The following is a 16,333-nucleotide window of genomic DNA, read 5'->3' as shown; positions in this document are numbered from 1 at the left end:
TGGGCTTTGGCAGAGCCCGGGATGGGGGTGGAGGGTTGGCAGAACCCAGTGACAGCAGTGGCACTCTCTCACACTCTCTCACACACACACTCTCTCTGTCTCACTCACACACACACTCACTGTCAATTCTCTAACCTCTCACACACTGTCTCTCTCACTCACACACTGTCTCTCTCACTCACACACACACGCTCTGTCTCTCTCTCACTCACACACACTCTCTCTATCACACACACTCTCTCTATCACACGCACACTCAGTCTTTGTCTCTCACTCATACACTCTCTTTCTCCCACACACACACACACTCTCTCTGACTCACACACACTCTCAATCTCTCTAACCTCTCACTCACACACACTGTCACTCACACACACACACACTCTGTCTCTCTCTCATTCACACACAGACTCTCTCACTCTCTCTCTCTCACACACACTCTGTCTCTCTCTCATTCACACACAGACTCTCTCACTCTCTCACACACACACACGCACACACACACACTCACTCACACACACACGATTGGCTCACTCAGGAGCGGGGCTCAAACCTACAACCCTCCAACCCAAGGGTGAGAGGGAGATGCCCACTTAGCCAAGGCCAACAGGTCAGGCAGCACCTATCCCAGGCTCAGGGGATGCACCACTGCAATGGATGGTGAAAGGGAAAAATTCAAAGTTTAGGTACGAACAAAACATGTCCTTTAAATAATGAAATGTTAAATTCATGTGGAACTAAGAATGGAGTTGCTACACGTAGAAGTAAATAACTGGAATATTCAGTGAGCTGAGCGCGTGCTAAGTCAGTTTGCAGGCCAATTGGGTAATGGGAAAGTTGGGGGATTAGAAAGGTGATCTTCAATGGACAGTTAAGGATGAGAGGGAATGTCTTCAGTGGGGAGTTAGGGAATTGAAAAGTTAGTCTCCAATTGAAGAGTTGGGTAACTAAATTTTTAATGCATCAGTAGATTAAACGATCATTTCTCCATGGTTTGCTTTGGATGTGGCCCACATCAGTAGCTCCCAAGAGAGCTGAGCTGTAATTTGCATTTTTAAAATGGCACATTAGAACATACATGACCACAAGACAGTTCCCCCCACCAACCCGGTTCACCCAGATCTCTGAACAGACCTGACTCCTGTCCTCCCAGTGATTGATGCTGTTGAAGTCTGTTCCCAGCTTGGGATGTTAGCACTCCATCCTCCAGGCAGGGCGCAGGATACCAGCCCGTCACTGGATAGGCCAGTGGCTACATGCATGGAACCAGGTCAATCCCGTACCCGAAGGAGAGGGGCTGAGTGGAGAGCGGAGGGGGCTTGAAGGATATGTGGGTGCAGGGTTAACCCCCAGAAGGTTGGGATGGGGTTGGGTGTGAAAATCCCCACTTAAATGAAGGAGGGATAGTGGGGAGCCAGCAACCAGTCAGCTCCCAGGAGGTGGGTTAATTTCAAGATGAAGATAGGTTCTGCAGGCCTCAGGTTTAATCTGTCTTCCCATTTGATCCCTGGACGGTCTGTTTTCCCAGGCCATGGAAGGGAGTTGAATGGAGGTGGCAACCCTGTTTGTACCTTTCCAGCACAGCTTGCGGGGGAACCTGTAAGCGCAGGAATGCTTCACTCTGGCTGCCAACCCAGCCAATTCCCACAGTCAAACATCCTTTCCTGCCCCAGAATCAGCCACCATTCCTTACCAGTACCCCAGGTTCTGAGACATTCTCTTAAGCTCCGTTACGTGCAGAAAGCAAATCAGGATGAGAAGTTGGAAGCTTGGATTGTGACACAAAACCACCATCCATACACCCCACCTTGCCTCCCCCAACCCACCCAAGGATTTTGTCATTGAAAAGGTTTTAATAGAGTGTGTTTTGGAAGGGTGTCTTTGTTCTGTTCGGCAGGGTATAAATGGTGCAAAGTTTGGGGTGACTGGAGTCATCGTTTACACCGATCCTGCTGATATAAACGACGGAAAGACCAGCGACAAAAATGAGACCTACCCTCACTCCTGGTACCTGCCCCCCTCTGGCGTTGAGCGTGGCTCCTACAAGCTCAACTTTGGTGACCAGCTGACACCTTATTACCCTGCCAAAGGTATGGTCACCACTATTTCCCCTAGGGCCTTGTGTTAGGAGTGTAACTGCCAGCCTAGATCCAAAAGGTCATCAGCCTTATCGAGTACCAGCACTTCTGTTCAATACCCAGCATGGGCTCCCAAACCTAGTCCTTGTCCCAAGGTCTCTGATCAGAGTATACATAGAATCAGAGAATCCCTATGGTATGGAAACAGGCCATTTGTCCCACTGAGTCTACACCAACCTTGTGGAGAGCATCCCAACCAGACCCACCCCTCTACCCTATCCCTGTAACCCTGCATTTCCCATTGCTAATTCACCTAGCCTGCACTGGAAACCAGAGCACCTGGAGGAAGCCCACACAGACACGGGGAGAATGTGCAAATCCCACACAGGCAGTCACCCGTCGGTGGAATCAAAACAACGCTGTAAGGCAGCAGTGCTAACCACTGTGTCACCCTTATCCTGAGGTACCTGCTCGGATCCTTGTCCCAGAGTCGTTACTCAGGGCATTATCCCAGAGTCTCTGGGGCTTATCCCAGGCTCTCTGCTTGGGCCTTATTCTGGGATCTGCGCTCAGGTCATTATCCCAGGGTCTCTGCTTGGGGCATTATCGCAGAGTCTCTACAGAGGGCATTATCCTCGGGTCTCTGCCTGGGGTCTGGTCCCAGATCTCTGTTTGGGACCTGGGCACAGGTCTCTGCCTGGGACCTGGAGCCTGGCACAGGTCTCTGCCTATGGTCTGGTCCCATGGTATCTGGTCGGGGTAATGGGGGGGTGGCTCCCAATGTGGTTTTGTTCACTGCTTACCCTGTGGATTTATTTCAGTGCGTATATGTGACAGTTGGTCACGGGTCTGTTTGATAGAATCCTTGATGGTCCAGTGAAACTCAGGAGGTCAGCCATAAACAAATCTCGTGTTACCTGTTTACAGATTATACCTTCAGACAGGCTGAATCTGATGTCAAAGGTTTATCACCCATCCCTGCACAGCCCATTGGGTTTGAAGATGCCCGTCAACTCATCTGGTGAGTTCTTGCTCCAAGAATTTGGATTTGTTAGCCTGAACTGAGCGCTGTGGACAGAGAGCTGGCAAGTAGCTACGCTGTGTGCTTAGTTACATATCCATTGATGAGAACCTTTATCAGCTGATTGTTTGAAATATTTCCTTTAGAAACATATGAGAAGGACTAGGCTATTCAGCCCTTTGAGACTGCTCAACCATTCAATATGGTCAAGTGCACAGCCAAATGTCCCCATGGCTCATATTGCACCAACTGGTTTTGAAGTACCTGAACAGGGAAGAGAGGCACAGCTAAGAGAGGTGTGTGACCAGGTTGGGATGAGTCTACAGAATGATCTGGAATTTGGGAGAGATATATCCAGGAAACATGGTGGCAACCATGCTGAACACTGTAACTCAAGGCTCTGTCACTGGGGTCACAAACAAGGTTGGAATTGGAACGTTAGAAAGAGTTTGGATAAAGGAAAAGAGGGTAAAGTTAGAGAGTGCAGGACAAGTGTTCAAAGCTGAGGAGGAGAGATGAGGTTAATCGGACGTAGGAGACACATTACATGGATGGCACAAGTGGGGAAGGTGAAATGGGAGGAGTCAAGTGGGGAAGGTAATGGGGAACAATTGGGTAAGGTGACAGAGGTTAAATGGGGAAATTATGAAGGAGCAAATGGGGAAGGTGATGGGGAGCAACTGGAAAGTGACAGGGAACACATGCAGAAGGTGGTGGGGAACGTTAGGAAGGTGATGGAGGAACACGTGGGGAAGGGGACAGGGGAACAAGTGGGGAAGGTGATGGGGGAACAGGTGGGGAAGGTGATGGGGGAACACGCTAGGGGTGACATGGTGAGGGAACACATGGGGAAGGTGATGGGGGAACAAGTGAGGAAGGTGATGGGGGAACAGTTGGGAAAGGTGATAGAGGAACTCATGGGGAAGGTGATGGGGGAACAGGTGGGGAAGGTGATGGGGAACACATGGGGAAGGTGACGGGGGAACAAGTGGGGAAGGTGATGGTGGAACACATGGGGAAGGTGATGGGGGAAGAGGTGGGAAAGGTGATGGGGAACAAGTGGGGAAGGTGATGGGGGAACAAGCTAGGGGTGACATGATGAGGGAACACATGGGGAAGGTGATGTGGGAACAAGTGAGGAAGGTGATGGGGGAACAAGTGGGGAAGGTGATGGGGGAACAAGTGGGGAAGATGATGGGGGAGCAGGTGGGAAAGGTGATGGGGGAAAAAACTCGGGGTGCTATAATGAGGGAACACATGGGGAAGGTGACGATGGAACAAGTGGGGAAGGTGATGGGGAACAAGTGGGGAAGGTGATGGGGGAACAAGTGGGGAAGGTGATGGGTGAATAAGTGGGGAAGGTGATGGGCAACAAATGGGGAAGGTGATGGGGAACACATGGGGAAGGTGATGGGGAACAAGTGGGGAAGGTGATGGGGAACACATGGGGAAGGTGATGGGGGAACAAGTGGGGAAGGTGATGGGCAACAAATGGGGAAGGTGATGGGGAACACATGGGGAAGGTGATGGGGAACAAGTGGGGAAGGTGATGGGGAACACATGGGGAAGGTGATGGGGGAACAAGTGGGGAAGGTGATGGGGGAACAAGTGGGGAAGGTGATGGGTGAATAAGTGGGGAAGGTGATGGGGGAACAAGTGGGGAAGGTGATGGGGAACACATGGGGAAGGTGATGGGGGAACAAGTGGGGAAGGTGATGGAGAACAAGTGGGGAAGGTGATGGGGAAACAAGTGGGGAAGGTGATGGGGGAACAAGTGGGGAAGGTGATGGGGGAACAAGTGGGGAAGGTGATGGGGGAACAAGTGGGGAAGGTGATGGGGGAACAAGTGGGGAAGGTGATGGGGGAACAAGTGGGGAAGGTGATGGGTGAATAAGTGGGGAAGGTGATGGGGGTACACATGGGGAAGGTGATGGGGAAACAAGTGGGGAAGATGATGGGGAACAAGTGGGGAAGGTGATGGGGAACACATGGGGAAGGTGATGGGGGAACAAGTGGGGAAGGTGATGGGTGAATAAGTGGGGAAGGTGATGGGGAACAAGTGGGGAAGGTGATGGGGGAACAAGTGGGGAAGATGATGGGGAACAAGTGGGGAAGGTGATGGGGAAACAAGTGGGGAAGGTGATGGGGAACAAGTGGGGAAGGTGATGGGTGAACAGGTGGGGAAGGTGATGGGGGAACAAGTGGGGAAGGTGATGGGGAACAAGTGGGGAAGGTGATGGGGAAACAAGTGGGGAAGGTGATGGGGAAACAAGTGGGGAAGGTGATGGGGAACAAGTGGGGAAGGTGATGGGGAAACAAGTGGGGAAGGTGATGGGGAAACAAGTGGGGAAGGTGATGGGGAACAAGTGGGGAAGGTGATGGGGGAACAAGTGGGGAAGGTGATGGGTGAACAAGTGGGGAAGGTGATGGGGGAACAAGTGGGGAAGGTGATGGGGAACAAGTGGGGAAGGTGATGGGGGAACAAGTGGGGAAGGTGATGGGGAACAAGTGGGGAAGCTGATGGGGGAACAAGTGGGGAAGGTGATGGGGAACACATGGGGAAGGTGATGGGGGAACAAGTGGGGAAGGTGATGGGGAACAAGTGGGGAAAGTGATGGGGGAACAAGCGGGGAAGGTGATGGGAGAACACATGGGGAAGGTGATGGGGGAACAAGTGGGGAAGGTGATGGGGGAACAAGTGGGGAAGGTGATGGGGGAACACATGGGGAAGGTGATGGGGGAACAAGTGGGGAAGGTGATGGGGAACAAGTGGGGAAGGTGATGGGGAACAAGTGGGGAAGGTGATGGGGGAACACATGGGGAAGGTGATGGGGGAACACATGGGGAAGGTGATGGGCAACAAATGGGGAAGGTGATGGGTGAACAAGTGGGGAAGGTGATGGGGGAACAAGTGGGGAAGGTGAGGGGGAACAAGTGGGGAAGGTGATGGGGGAACACATGGGGAAGGTGAGGGGGAAACAAATGGGGAAGGTGATGGGGGAACAAGTGGGGAAGGTGATGGGTGAATAAGTGGGGAAGGTGATGGGCAACAAATGGGGAAGGTGATGGGTGAACAAGTGGGGAAGGTGATGGGCAACAAATGGGGAAGGTGATGGGGGAACACATGGGGAAGGTGATGGGTGAATAAGTGGGGAAGGTGATGGGGGAACAAGTGGGGAAGGTGATGGGTGAATAAGTGGGGAAGGTGATGGGCAACAAATGGGGAAGGTGATGGGTGAATAAGTGGGTAAGGTGATGGGCAACAAATGGGGAAGGTGATGGGGGAACAAGTGGGGAAGGTGATGGGGGAGCAAGTGGGGAAAGTGATAGGGGTACACATGGGGAAGGTGATGGGGGAACACATGGGGAAGGTGATGGGTGAACAAGTGGGGAAGGTGATGGGGAACAAGTGGGGAAGGTGATGGGGGAACAAGTGGGGAAGGTGATGGGTGAATAAGTGGGGAAGGTGATGGGCAACAAATGGGGAAGGTGATGGGGGAACAAGTGGGGAAGGTGATGGGGGAACAAGTGGGGAAGGTGATGGGGGAACAAGTGAGGAAGGTGATGGGGGAGCAGGTGGGGAAGGTGATGGGGGAACAAGTGGGGAAGGTGATGGGGGAACAAGTGGGGAAGGTGATGGGGGAACAAGTGGGGAAGGTGATGGGGGAACAAGTGGGGAAGGTGATGGGGGAACAAGTGGGGAAGGTGATGGGGGAGCAGGTGGGGAAGGTGATGGGGGAACAAGTGGGGAAGGTGATGGGAGAACAAGTGGGGAAGGTGATGGGCAACGAATGGGGAAGGTGATGGGGAAACAAGTGGGGAAGGTGATGGGGGAACAAGTGGGGAAGGTGACCAGGGAACAAATGGGGAAAATGATGGGGGATCAAGTGGGGAAGGTGACAGGGATCACGGGGAAAGGGAGAGGGTATCAAATGGGAAGGGAGGGAAGGAGGTGGGATCAAGGGTAATAAGTTGGATTTAGCAAAATTATGGGGCGATATTCTTGCATCACAGAGATATCCCATGAGACTCTTGATTGTTGGCTTCAATGATTGGCATGCTCCAGCTGACATCATTCACCCTGTTGGCCAATCTGACGTTGAATGCTCCTTCATTTCTTCCAGCGGATTGGCTGGAGATGAAGCTCCTGAAAGCTGGCAGGGAGCCCTTGGCTGCAGATACCACCTGGGACCTGGCTTCCACAACAAGAGCTCCTTTGTAAACAGGTTAGCTTGCTTTGGTGCAGAGATCGATGAGTTTGCTAATGCTTACCTGAATGCTGCCATTGGAGATTTAACTGGGCAAGGTCGGTTTGAACCAGTATCTGTTTCTCCACAAGCAACATGACTGGATATAGTCCTGTTTTCTCTCATTGTTTCACTGGATGTGGGTGTCAATGGTTAGGCCCAGCATTTATTGCCCGTCCCTAATTGGCCCTTGAACTGAGTGATTTGTTCAGCTAATTCGGAGGGCAGTTAGGAGTCAACCACATTGCTGTGGGTCTGGATTCCTGCATCGGCCCAGGCCAGGTACGAACAGCAGATTTCATTCATGAAAGAGCATTAGTGAACCAGATAGGTTTTTACAACAACTGATGAAAGTTTCCAAGCTCACTATCACTGAGAAACATAGAATCGTTGATAGAGTCATAGAGATGTACAGCACGGAAACAGACCCTTCGGTCCAACCCGTCCATGCCGACCAGATATCCCAACCCAATCTAGTCCCACCTGCCAGCACCTGGCCCATATCCCTCCAAATCCTTCCTATTCATATACCCATCCAAATACCTCTTAAATGTTGCAATTGTACCTCTACCACTTCCTCTGGCAGCTCATTCCATACCCGTACCACCCTCTGTGTGAAAAAGTTGCCCCTTAGGTCTCTTTTATATCTTTCCCCTCTCACCCTAAAACTATGCCCTCTAGTTCTGGACTCCCCCACCCCAGGGAAAAGACCTTGCCTATTTATCCTATCCATGCCCCTCATAATTTTATAAACCTCTATAAGGTCACCCCTCAACCTCCGACGCTCCAGGGAAAACAGCCCCAGCCTGTTCAGCTTCTCCCTGTAGCTCAAACCCTCCAACCCTGGCAACATCCTCGTAAATCCTTTCTGAACCCTTTCAAGTTTCACAACATCTTTCTGATAGGAAGGAGACCAGAATTGCACACAATATTCCAACAGTGGCCTAACCAATGTCCTGTACAGCCGCAACATGACCTCCCAACTATTGTACTCAATACTCTGACCAATAAGGGAAAGCATACCAAACACCTTCTTCACTCTCCTATCTACCTGCGACTCCACTGTCAAGGAGCTATCATCTTTCAATTTCAGATTTTATTTGTTGAATTTAAATTCTACGACTGTTGTTTGGGGGTTTGAACCCACGTCCCGTGGTTTACTAGGCCAGTGACAATACCACTATACCACCATCCTACTTTTCCTGTTGTCCTCCCTTGCCTGAGGTTGGCCCTGAGCTGTCAGACAGAGGCCGTAAATTTCAACCCTCCATCGGATCCGATATTGGCCTCAGGACACTGCACTCCTGAGTGGCCGAGAGACCTTTTGCATCTTCCTGAGTATGGTCTCAGTATTACATCCCAACTAAAAGGCAACATCCCTGACAATGCAGCATTCCCTCAGCACCAGCCTGCATTGTTGCATCCCTAACTAGTTCCAACTCAGAGAGGGAGAGGGAGAGGAGGGGAAAAACTGATCAGGATATTTTAATGCATAAGGCATCATTGACTTGCATCATCCCTCCCTTTCAGGAAGAGGAGAGCACACTCTGGCCTAATACAGAGCTGATGGTTGATTGAAGAACTCTTGTGTTAAATGCTGTGCAGGTGTCACACAGTGTAGGAGTATTCAGAACTGCGAGGAAGGGTACGATTCTGAAAGAACTTGCAAGAGCTGACAGACCCTTTCAGGGATGTGTGGGGTGTGGCAGGGGAGGATGCACTTGCACACATCACTAAAGGCGGCAAGGCAGTTTGCAAATGTAGCTAACTCAGCTCTGAGCTTTACGTTAGGGGCAAGAAGGTTATGTTAAACTTGTCTGAAACACTGGATCAGCCTCAGCTGGAATAAAGTATCTGGACACCAAACTGCAGGAAAGGTGTGAGGGAGAGTTTATAAAGAATTCACAAGAATGGTCCCAGGAATGAGGAAATTCAGTGATCCCCAAGCAGAACAGAGCTGCCCTGCCCTCTGCACATTGCTTGACCTTACTCCCGTCACGATAGTGTCAAGCGATCAAATTTGAATGCCTAGAACACAAGAGCAAGATGGTTATATTAAACTTGAATAAAACAGTGGTTCAGACGCAACTGGAGTACTGCGTCCAGTTCTGTACACCATACTTCAAGAAAGATGTGAAGGTTCCAGAGAGGGTGTCGAGCAAACCCAGGAGAATGATCCCAGGGTCAGGGTTTTCATTGACATGGACAGATTGGAGAAGTTGGGAGCGTTCTCCTTCAAGAGGGGCATGGAGACTTGATCAAAGTGTTCAAAACCATAAGGGGTCTGGGACAGAGGAGAGCAGGAGATACTGTTCCGACTGGAGGAAGGATAAAGAAGAGGGTACAGATTGTGGGTGACTGACAACAGTTTCATGAAACAAGTGGTTGGGTTCAGGAATGCGCTGCCTAGGACTGGGGGCAAGGCAGGTTCAATCAAAGCTTTGCAAATGGGGAATCGGGTATTATTATCAGCAGGGGAGTGGGATGTCAAGAGTGAATCCAGTAGAGAGCTGCGATGAGACCCAGGTGCTAATGGCCTCTTCCTGTGCTGTCATCACCTTGAGATTCTCAGAAATTAACCGCATGTTGCTTTGACTGCAGTGAGGTACAAGTCAACGTGTTCAACAAGCGGGAGGTAAAACCATCAGACAATGTGATCGGAGTTATCCGTGGGAGTGTAGAACCAGGTAAGTGTGCATCTGTGGGCAGCAGGGCTGCTTCTAGCATGGAAGGGCACTGCCAATGAGAAGAGTGTGAGGTGTAAAGTGCAAAATGATGACAGGAGTCCTGTCTGCAGACTGTGGAGTCCTGCATTTCCTTCTTTGGGGAATTCTGATAAAATAAAACATACTTCTGGCTCTTCCCAGGCCAACTTGCACAGGATTTCACCAGTTTCCTCATTTCCCCTCCCCCCACCTTACCCCAGTTCCAACCTGCCAGCTCAGCACCATCCTCATGACCTGTCCTATCTGTTAATCTTCCTTCCCACCGATCCACTCCACCCTCCTCTCCAACCTAGCACCTTTACCCCCACCTCCATCCACCTATTGTACTCTTAGCTACCTTCTCCCCAGCCCCACCCCGCTCCCATTTACCTCTCCACCCCGGAGGCTCCCTGCCTCATTCCCGATGAAGGGCTTTTGCCCGAAACATCGATTTTCCTTCTCCTTGGATGCTGCCTGACCTGCTGTGCTTTTCCAGCACCGTTCTAATCTTGTCCCGGGATTTAGGACCACAAGTTGAGGGAGTGGGGTGTAGAGGATTCACCAATCGCCAAGGGACCAAGGCCACAGGGGACTGATGCCAGGTGAATAGGTGAGGGAAGTGCCCGCATCACTGTGAAAGATGGAGATGTGGGTTGGCTTAGGCCTTCAGGGGGTGCCCACCTCCCAATGTCAGGGCATTGAGATGCCTTTAAATGCCACACAGTGTGCCACGCATGGTTAAGATCCGGTGAAGGGACAGATATCCCCCTCCGCCGCCACCTGCCGCCCACCCTCTCGCTACTGGTTTTGAAGCATCAAACCTATCATCGAAAAACCTTCATCAGGTATCTGGGAGCAGACGACATTAAAAAGATCTCCTCGAGTCAGGGCACTGGCTATGGATCAGTCAGACAGGCCGTGGAGCCAAGAACATCCTGTATTTATATATCTCCTTCCACAGCCACAACACCCCTCATGGCAAATTGGCTACTGCTCTGAAGTTTAGCCGTAGACCCTTGATGGCACAGAAGGAGGCTGGTCAACTCTGTACTCCCCTCCACCCCACACCTCCTCAGCCCACGTCAGTATTGCAAACTAAGAAATAGGACACCAGTTTCTGCGCAGCAAGCTCTCATGAACAACAATGTGATACTGGCAAGACAATCTGTTTATTGTAACTTTTGATGGGTATGATAAATTTTAATCCCAGGACAGGAGGAGAAATACCCATTCACATCCCCTGTCCCAGTACTGACCCTCCGAGAGTGCGACATTCTCTCAGTACTGACCATCCAACAGTGAACACTCCGTCATTACTGATCCTTCAACAGTGCAGAACTCCCTCAGTACTGACCCTCCGACTGTGTGGAGCTCCCTCAGTACTGACCCTCCGACAGTGCAGAGTTCCTTCAGTACTGACCCTCCAACAGTGCAGAGCTCCCTCAGAACTGACCCTCTGACAGTGCAGAGCTCCCTCAGTACTGACCCTCCGACAATGCAGAGTTCCTTCAGTACTGACCCTCCCAACAGTGCAGAGCTCCCTCAGAACTGACCCTCTGACAGTGTGGCAGACCCTCTGACAGTGCAGAGTTCCCTCAGTATTGATCCTCCAAATGTGCAGAGCTCCCTCAGCACTGACCCTCCGACAGTGCAGAGCTCCCTCAGAACTGATCCTCCAACAGTGCAGAGCTCCCTCAGAACTGACCCTCTGACATTGTGGCACTACATCAGCACTGACTCTCCAACAGTGCAGAGCTCGCTCAACCCTCCAACAGTGCAGAGCTCCCTCAGTACTGACCCTCCGACAGTACAGCACTCCCTCAGTACTGACCCTCCGACATTGCAGCACTCCCTCAGCACTGACCCTCCAACAGTGCAGCACTCCCTCAGTACTGACCCCTCGACAGTGCAGCACTCCCTCAGTACTGACCCTCCGACAGTGCGACACTCCCTCAGTACTGACCCTATGACAGTGCGGCGCTCCCTCAGTACTGACCCTCCGACACTGCGGCGCTCCCTCAGTACTGACCCTCCGACAGTGCGGCACTCCCTCAGCACTGACCCTCCGACAGTGCAGCACTCCCTCAGTATTGACCCCTCGACAGTGCAGCACTCCCTCAGTACTGACCCTCCGACAGTGCGACACTCCCTCAGTACTGACCCTCCGACAGTGCGGCGCTCCCTCAGTACTGACCCTCCGACAGTGCGGCGCTCCCTCAGTACTGACCCTCCGACAGTGCGGCACTCCCTCAGTACTGACCCTCTGACAGTGCGGCACTCCCTCAGTACTGACCCTCCGACAGTGCGGCACTCCTCAGTACTGACCCTCCGACAGTGCGGCACTCCCTCAGCACTACCTTTGTACAGTGCAGCACTCCCTGTGACCCGTCTGTCTCTGCACCGTGTGAGTGTCCTTATTGAATATTAAGTCTTCTGTGGCCTTGCTTCTCAACTATCCTCCTGTTTCAGATCGCTATGTAATCTATGGCAATCACCGTGACAGTTGGGTCCATGGTGCTATCGACCCCAGTAGTGGCACTGCGGTCATGTTGGAAATCACCAGAGTCATGGGCAAGATGGTGAAGGAAGGTGAGTAACCAGAAGAATGGGATCTTCCCCTGTCACATTGTACACTGACCTTTTACCTCTGGGGAGGTCTGCTTCAGGCCTAGCCCAGCCTCGCAGTATGACCACAGCCTCGGGCAGTTGGAGTTACAGATAGCACCAAGATGACAACAGTATATTCACCAGTACTAGCATTTGAGGAAAGGAGTCTGTCACACCAAAGCTGGCATGACATGTACAATCTGGTGAACCCGGCATTTTGAGCTCTGCCACATCTGGACACAAGTTTCTTGGCTTGACAAAGTAGCTACAGGTTATGGAGGGATAAAAGAAAAGTTGAAGCCACAATCTGATTGGCCATGATCTTATAAAATGGCAGAGCAAGCTCATTCCTTGTTTATATGTTCCAACATGCTCTCTGTTTCTCACAGCTGCCTTTCACTCCCTGATTTCGCATAAGCCTTCATAGACTGGTTAACATGGAGGCCACTAGATCCTGCACAGGTCCTCTCTCAAAGCTCACTCTGCTCCCCCCTCAATTCCCTCGTTTTTTTAACCAGTGCCTACCATCCACGCCCATTGGATGAGAGTATCCCACTACATGCCAACTGTGGTCTAGCCTCCACACACTCATGCCTTGATACCCCACCACAATACAATAGAGGGAATTCTAAATGCGAAGGCTAGCCTTCATCTCCACAAGGACTGTGCAGTGGTCATTCTTACTAATACTGCCATGGACGGATGCATCTGTGCCAGGCAAATTGATGAGAACAAGGTTCAAGTGGATATTTCTCTCCTGTTGGCTCCCTCATTACCTGTCACAGACCCAACCTGGCATCAGTGTCCTTTAGGACTCAGTCAGCTCAGTCACTTGTGCTGCTACTGAGGTATACTTGGTGACAGACATTAAGTCCCCCATCCAGAGTCCAATCTGCACCCTTGCTATCCTCTGTGGTTCTTCCAAGTGTTATTCAACATGGGATAGTAATGATTCACCAGCTGAAGGGGAGGTGGGAAGCAGAATGTGGGAATCAGTTCCAGTACCCTAAACCTCTCCATCTCTCTTCTCCTTTCAGGTAGTCTTTAAACTGTTCTCTTTGACTAAGGTTTTGATCACCTGTGTCTCAGATCTCTTTGAGTGACTCAGTGTCAGCCCTTGTTTGTTAATTGTTCCTTTACTGGGACATTATGGTTACTCACTGTTGTTGTTGTAGGCAAATGGCGGCCACGCCGTTCAATCATTTTCGGCAGCTGGGGCGCGGAGGAGTTTGGCTTAATCGGCTCCACAGAATGGACCGAGGTAAGATGGACACAATCCGCAGTCAGGAGTCTCCCCATGTTGTTTCAGCTCCCTGGGTGCTCACAGTGCATTGAAATAAATGGGGAAACCCCGAGAGGTGAGGATGAACAACTAGCTCCCATCGCACATTCTTTGAGCACAGTTATTCCATCATGCTGAGAGCAAACCTTTGCATTTACCTGGCTGGCTTTCGCCACCTCAGGAGCTCCCATGGCGCTTCACATATCACAAAGTGCTCTCGTAATTTGGCAACCAACCTGTGCACAAAACTGTCAGGAAATAATGAACTAGATCCTCTGTCTTTAGTCAGGTTGGTCAGGATTACTATCCTGGATTATTGGCCCAGATATTTATGTTGGAGTCTCTGGCCTGGGGTTTGAATCCATCACCTATAGCTACTCAATTAGCCACGGCCAACACTGCCTAGTGGTGGACACGGGAGGGTGGGAGGGAGCCTGTTGGCCATATTTCCCATTGTGTTCTCTCCCTGATCTAGGAATACTACAAGAAACTGATTGAGAGGACTGTGGGATACATCAACGTGGACATTGCAGTGTTTGGTAAGAAACCTTGAGTGTTTGTCACATGTTATCTTCCTCTATCTCTCCCTCACTATTTGTGTGTGTGTGTGTCTTTCTGTTTCTCAGTCTCTGACTCACTGTCTTTCTCTCTCTCTGTTCATGTCTGTGTCTGACTGTCTCTGTCTCTCTCTATTTTTCACTCTTTCTCTAATCTTCCTCTGTCTCTCTTGATTTTGCTTCCTGTTTCCCATTTGCCTTCCCTAATTCTCACGCACATTTTCACAGTTCCTGTCTTGTTCCCTATATCTGCTTTAAGTTCCACAAACAGTATCCAGAATGAGAGGTCATAGATTTGGGATAAGGGGTAGCAGCTTTCAAACAGAAATGAGGAATTACCTCTCTCAAAGGGTCATGAATCTGTAGATTAAGTACCCTAGAGTCTAGTGGATGCTGGGATATTGAATAAATTTAACCAAATGATAGACATTTTTAAATTAGTAATGAATTAAAGTGTTACGGAGAGTGGGCAGGAAAGTGGAATTGAGGCCAAGGTAAGGTCAGCCATGATGGTATAAATGATGGAACAGGCTCAAATTGCCTACTCCTGCTCCTTGTTCTTGGATTCTTACGTCAGGTTGTCTGGAAATTTATTTACTTGCATTTAAATAATGCTTTTAAAAATACTTTTGAGGTGAATAGACAGAATGATTCCAGATGTAAGGCAATGTGCAGGTTTCAGACAGAGAAAATCAGATCATTCCGAGAGAGGGACCTGTATCAGCAGCAATCTCCAAAACAGTGAGGGCAACAGAAAATAAGTGCCCAACGCCATGGAAGCAGTCGACAGAATAGCCCCAGAAATAGACGGCTTTAAGATGTCAGAGAGGAGAACATCCGACCGGGCTGTTAAGTATATGGGTTTAAGAACGCATGTTAAGGAGTATGTGAGCTTTGTTAACAATTCGCTTCTGGGTCTCATGAAGTGAAGAAATAGCATAGAGTGCATGCAAACGTTTGCTGAAAAGGAACTAAAATTCAGCTGTATCCACAGAGCAAGGAGCAAGAAACAGCTCCTTCTGTGGGGGTTTGAGGATCTGTATGGTTGTTGTGGAAGGTGAAAGGGTGGAATCTTTATTTCTGAGATTCTGAAATGATAAGATCATTTCAAACGGTGGAACAGGGTTCTTTTTTGGCCTTTGTGTGTAACAAACATGATTTTCTTTTGCTCAAAGTACATTGGCAGCCTCTTGTGAATATGTTGAGTGACTGATCTCAAGGGTAAACAAATTGCAAAAAATAAACCATGTGGTCTGTAAAGCCAGGTTTCCCTCTGGGATCTGACTTGTTCAGTAATAGCAGCTGGAATCAGGAATTTTGAGAGCACTAGGAAGACCCGCCTGGCGATGGTCTGAAGCTCTCTTTTAATGATGAGGTGTTTATATTGATCATGATTTTTCTCTGCAACGATTACAGCCAATGCCACCTTGAGAGCCAGTGGGTCCCCAGCGGTGCAGAGTGTGGTGTTTGACGCAGCTAAGCAGGTAGGCACTGTCCAATTCTCACCTGAGAAACCTGCCTTTGGTCAGCCACTGCAGCCACTGTCCAGAGTAAAGACCCTTCCCACCTTCCATGTGATGGAATTACACAGAATCGACAGCTTCAAAATGAGCCATTCAGCCCGTCTGCCCTGTGCTAGACTTTCTTCTCCACACCTCCTCTCTTACCCCATCACCCTATCCTTCCATTCCATTTTCCCTCGTATTTACCCCGGCCTCCCCTTGAACACATCAGTACAATTGAGTAAACAAGGAGGAGCTTTTTCCAATGGCAGGAGGGTCAGTGACCAGAAGAATACCACAGTGACCACAGTTTGAGAAGAATTGGAAAGTTCTT

At 50.2% G+C, this 16,333-nt stretch overlaps 1 protein-coding gene across 1 annotated transcript in view; it reads left to right on the top strand.

The window, feature by feature from the left end:
• The window catches only part of naaladl1 (N-acetylated alpha-linked acidic dipeptidase like 1), a 52,609-nt gene that overhangs the window by 13,939 nt on the left and 22,337 nt on the right, over nucleotides 1-16,333 (top strand). The window contains exons 5-12 of the mRNA XM_072551236.1: nucleotides 1,898-2,090; nucleotides 3,006-3,099; nucleotides 7,224-7,325; nucleotides 9,948-10,033; nucleotides 12,521-12,640; nucleotides 13,834-13,919; nucleotides 14,416-14,479; nucleotides 15,914-15,981. Coding sequence (XP_072407337.1) covers nucleotides 1,898-2,090; nucleotides 3,006-3,099; nucleotides 7,224-7,325; nucleotides 9,948-10,033; nucleotides 12,521-12,640; nucleotides 13,834-13,919; nucleotides 14,416-14,479; nucleotides 15,914-15,981 — 813 coding nt within the window. The remainder of the gene's footprint in view (nucleotides 1-1,897; nucleotides 2,091-3,005; nucleotides 3,100-7,223; nucleotides 7,326-9,947; nucleotides 10,034-12,520; nucleotides 12,641-13,833; nucleotides 13,920-14,415; nucleotides 14,480-15,913; nucleotides 15,982-16,333) is intronic.

The sequence above is a fragment of the Chiloscyllium punctatum genome, chromosome 31 (assembly GCF_047496795.1).
Source record: "Chiloscyllium punctatum isolate Juve2018m chromosome 31, sChiPun1.3, whole genome shotgun sequence".
Classification (NCBI taxonomy): domain Eukaryota; kingdom Metazoa; phylum Chordata; class Chondrichthyes; order Orectolobiformes; family Hemiscylliidae; genus Chiloscyllium; species Chiloscyllium punctatum.
The sequence above is the reverse complement of the archived record's forward strand: the minus strand, read 5'-3'. Positions and strand labels throughout refer to the sequence as shown.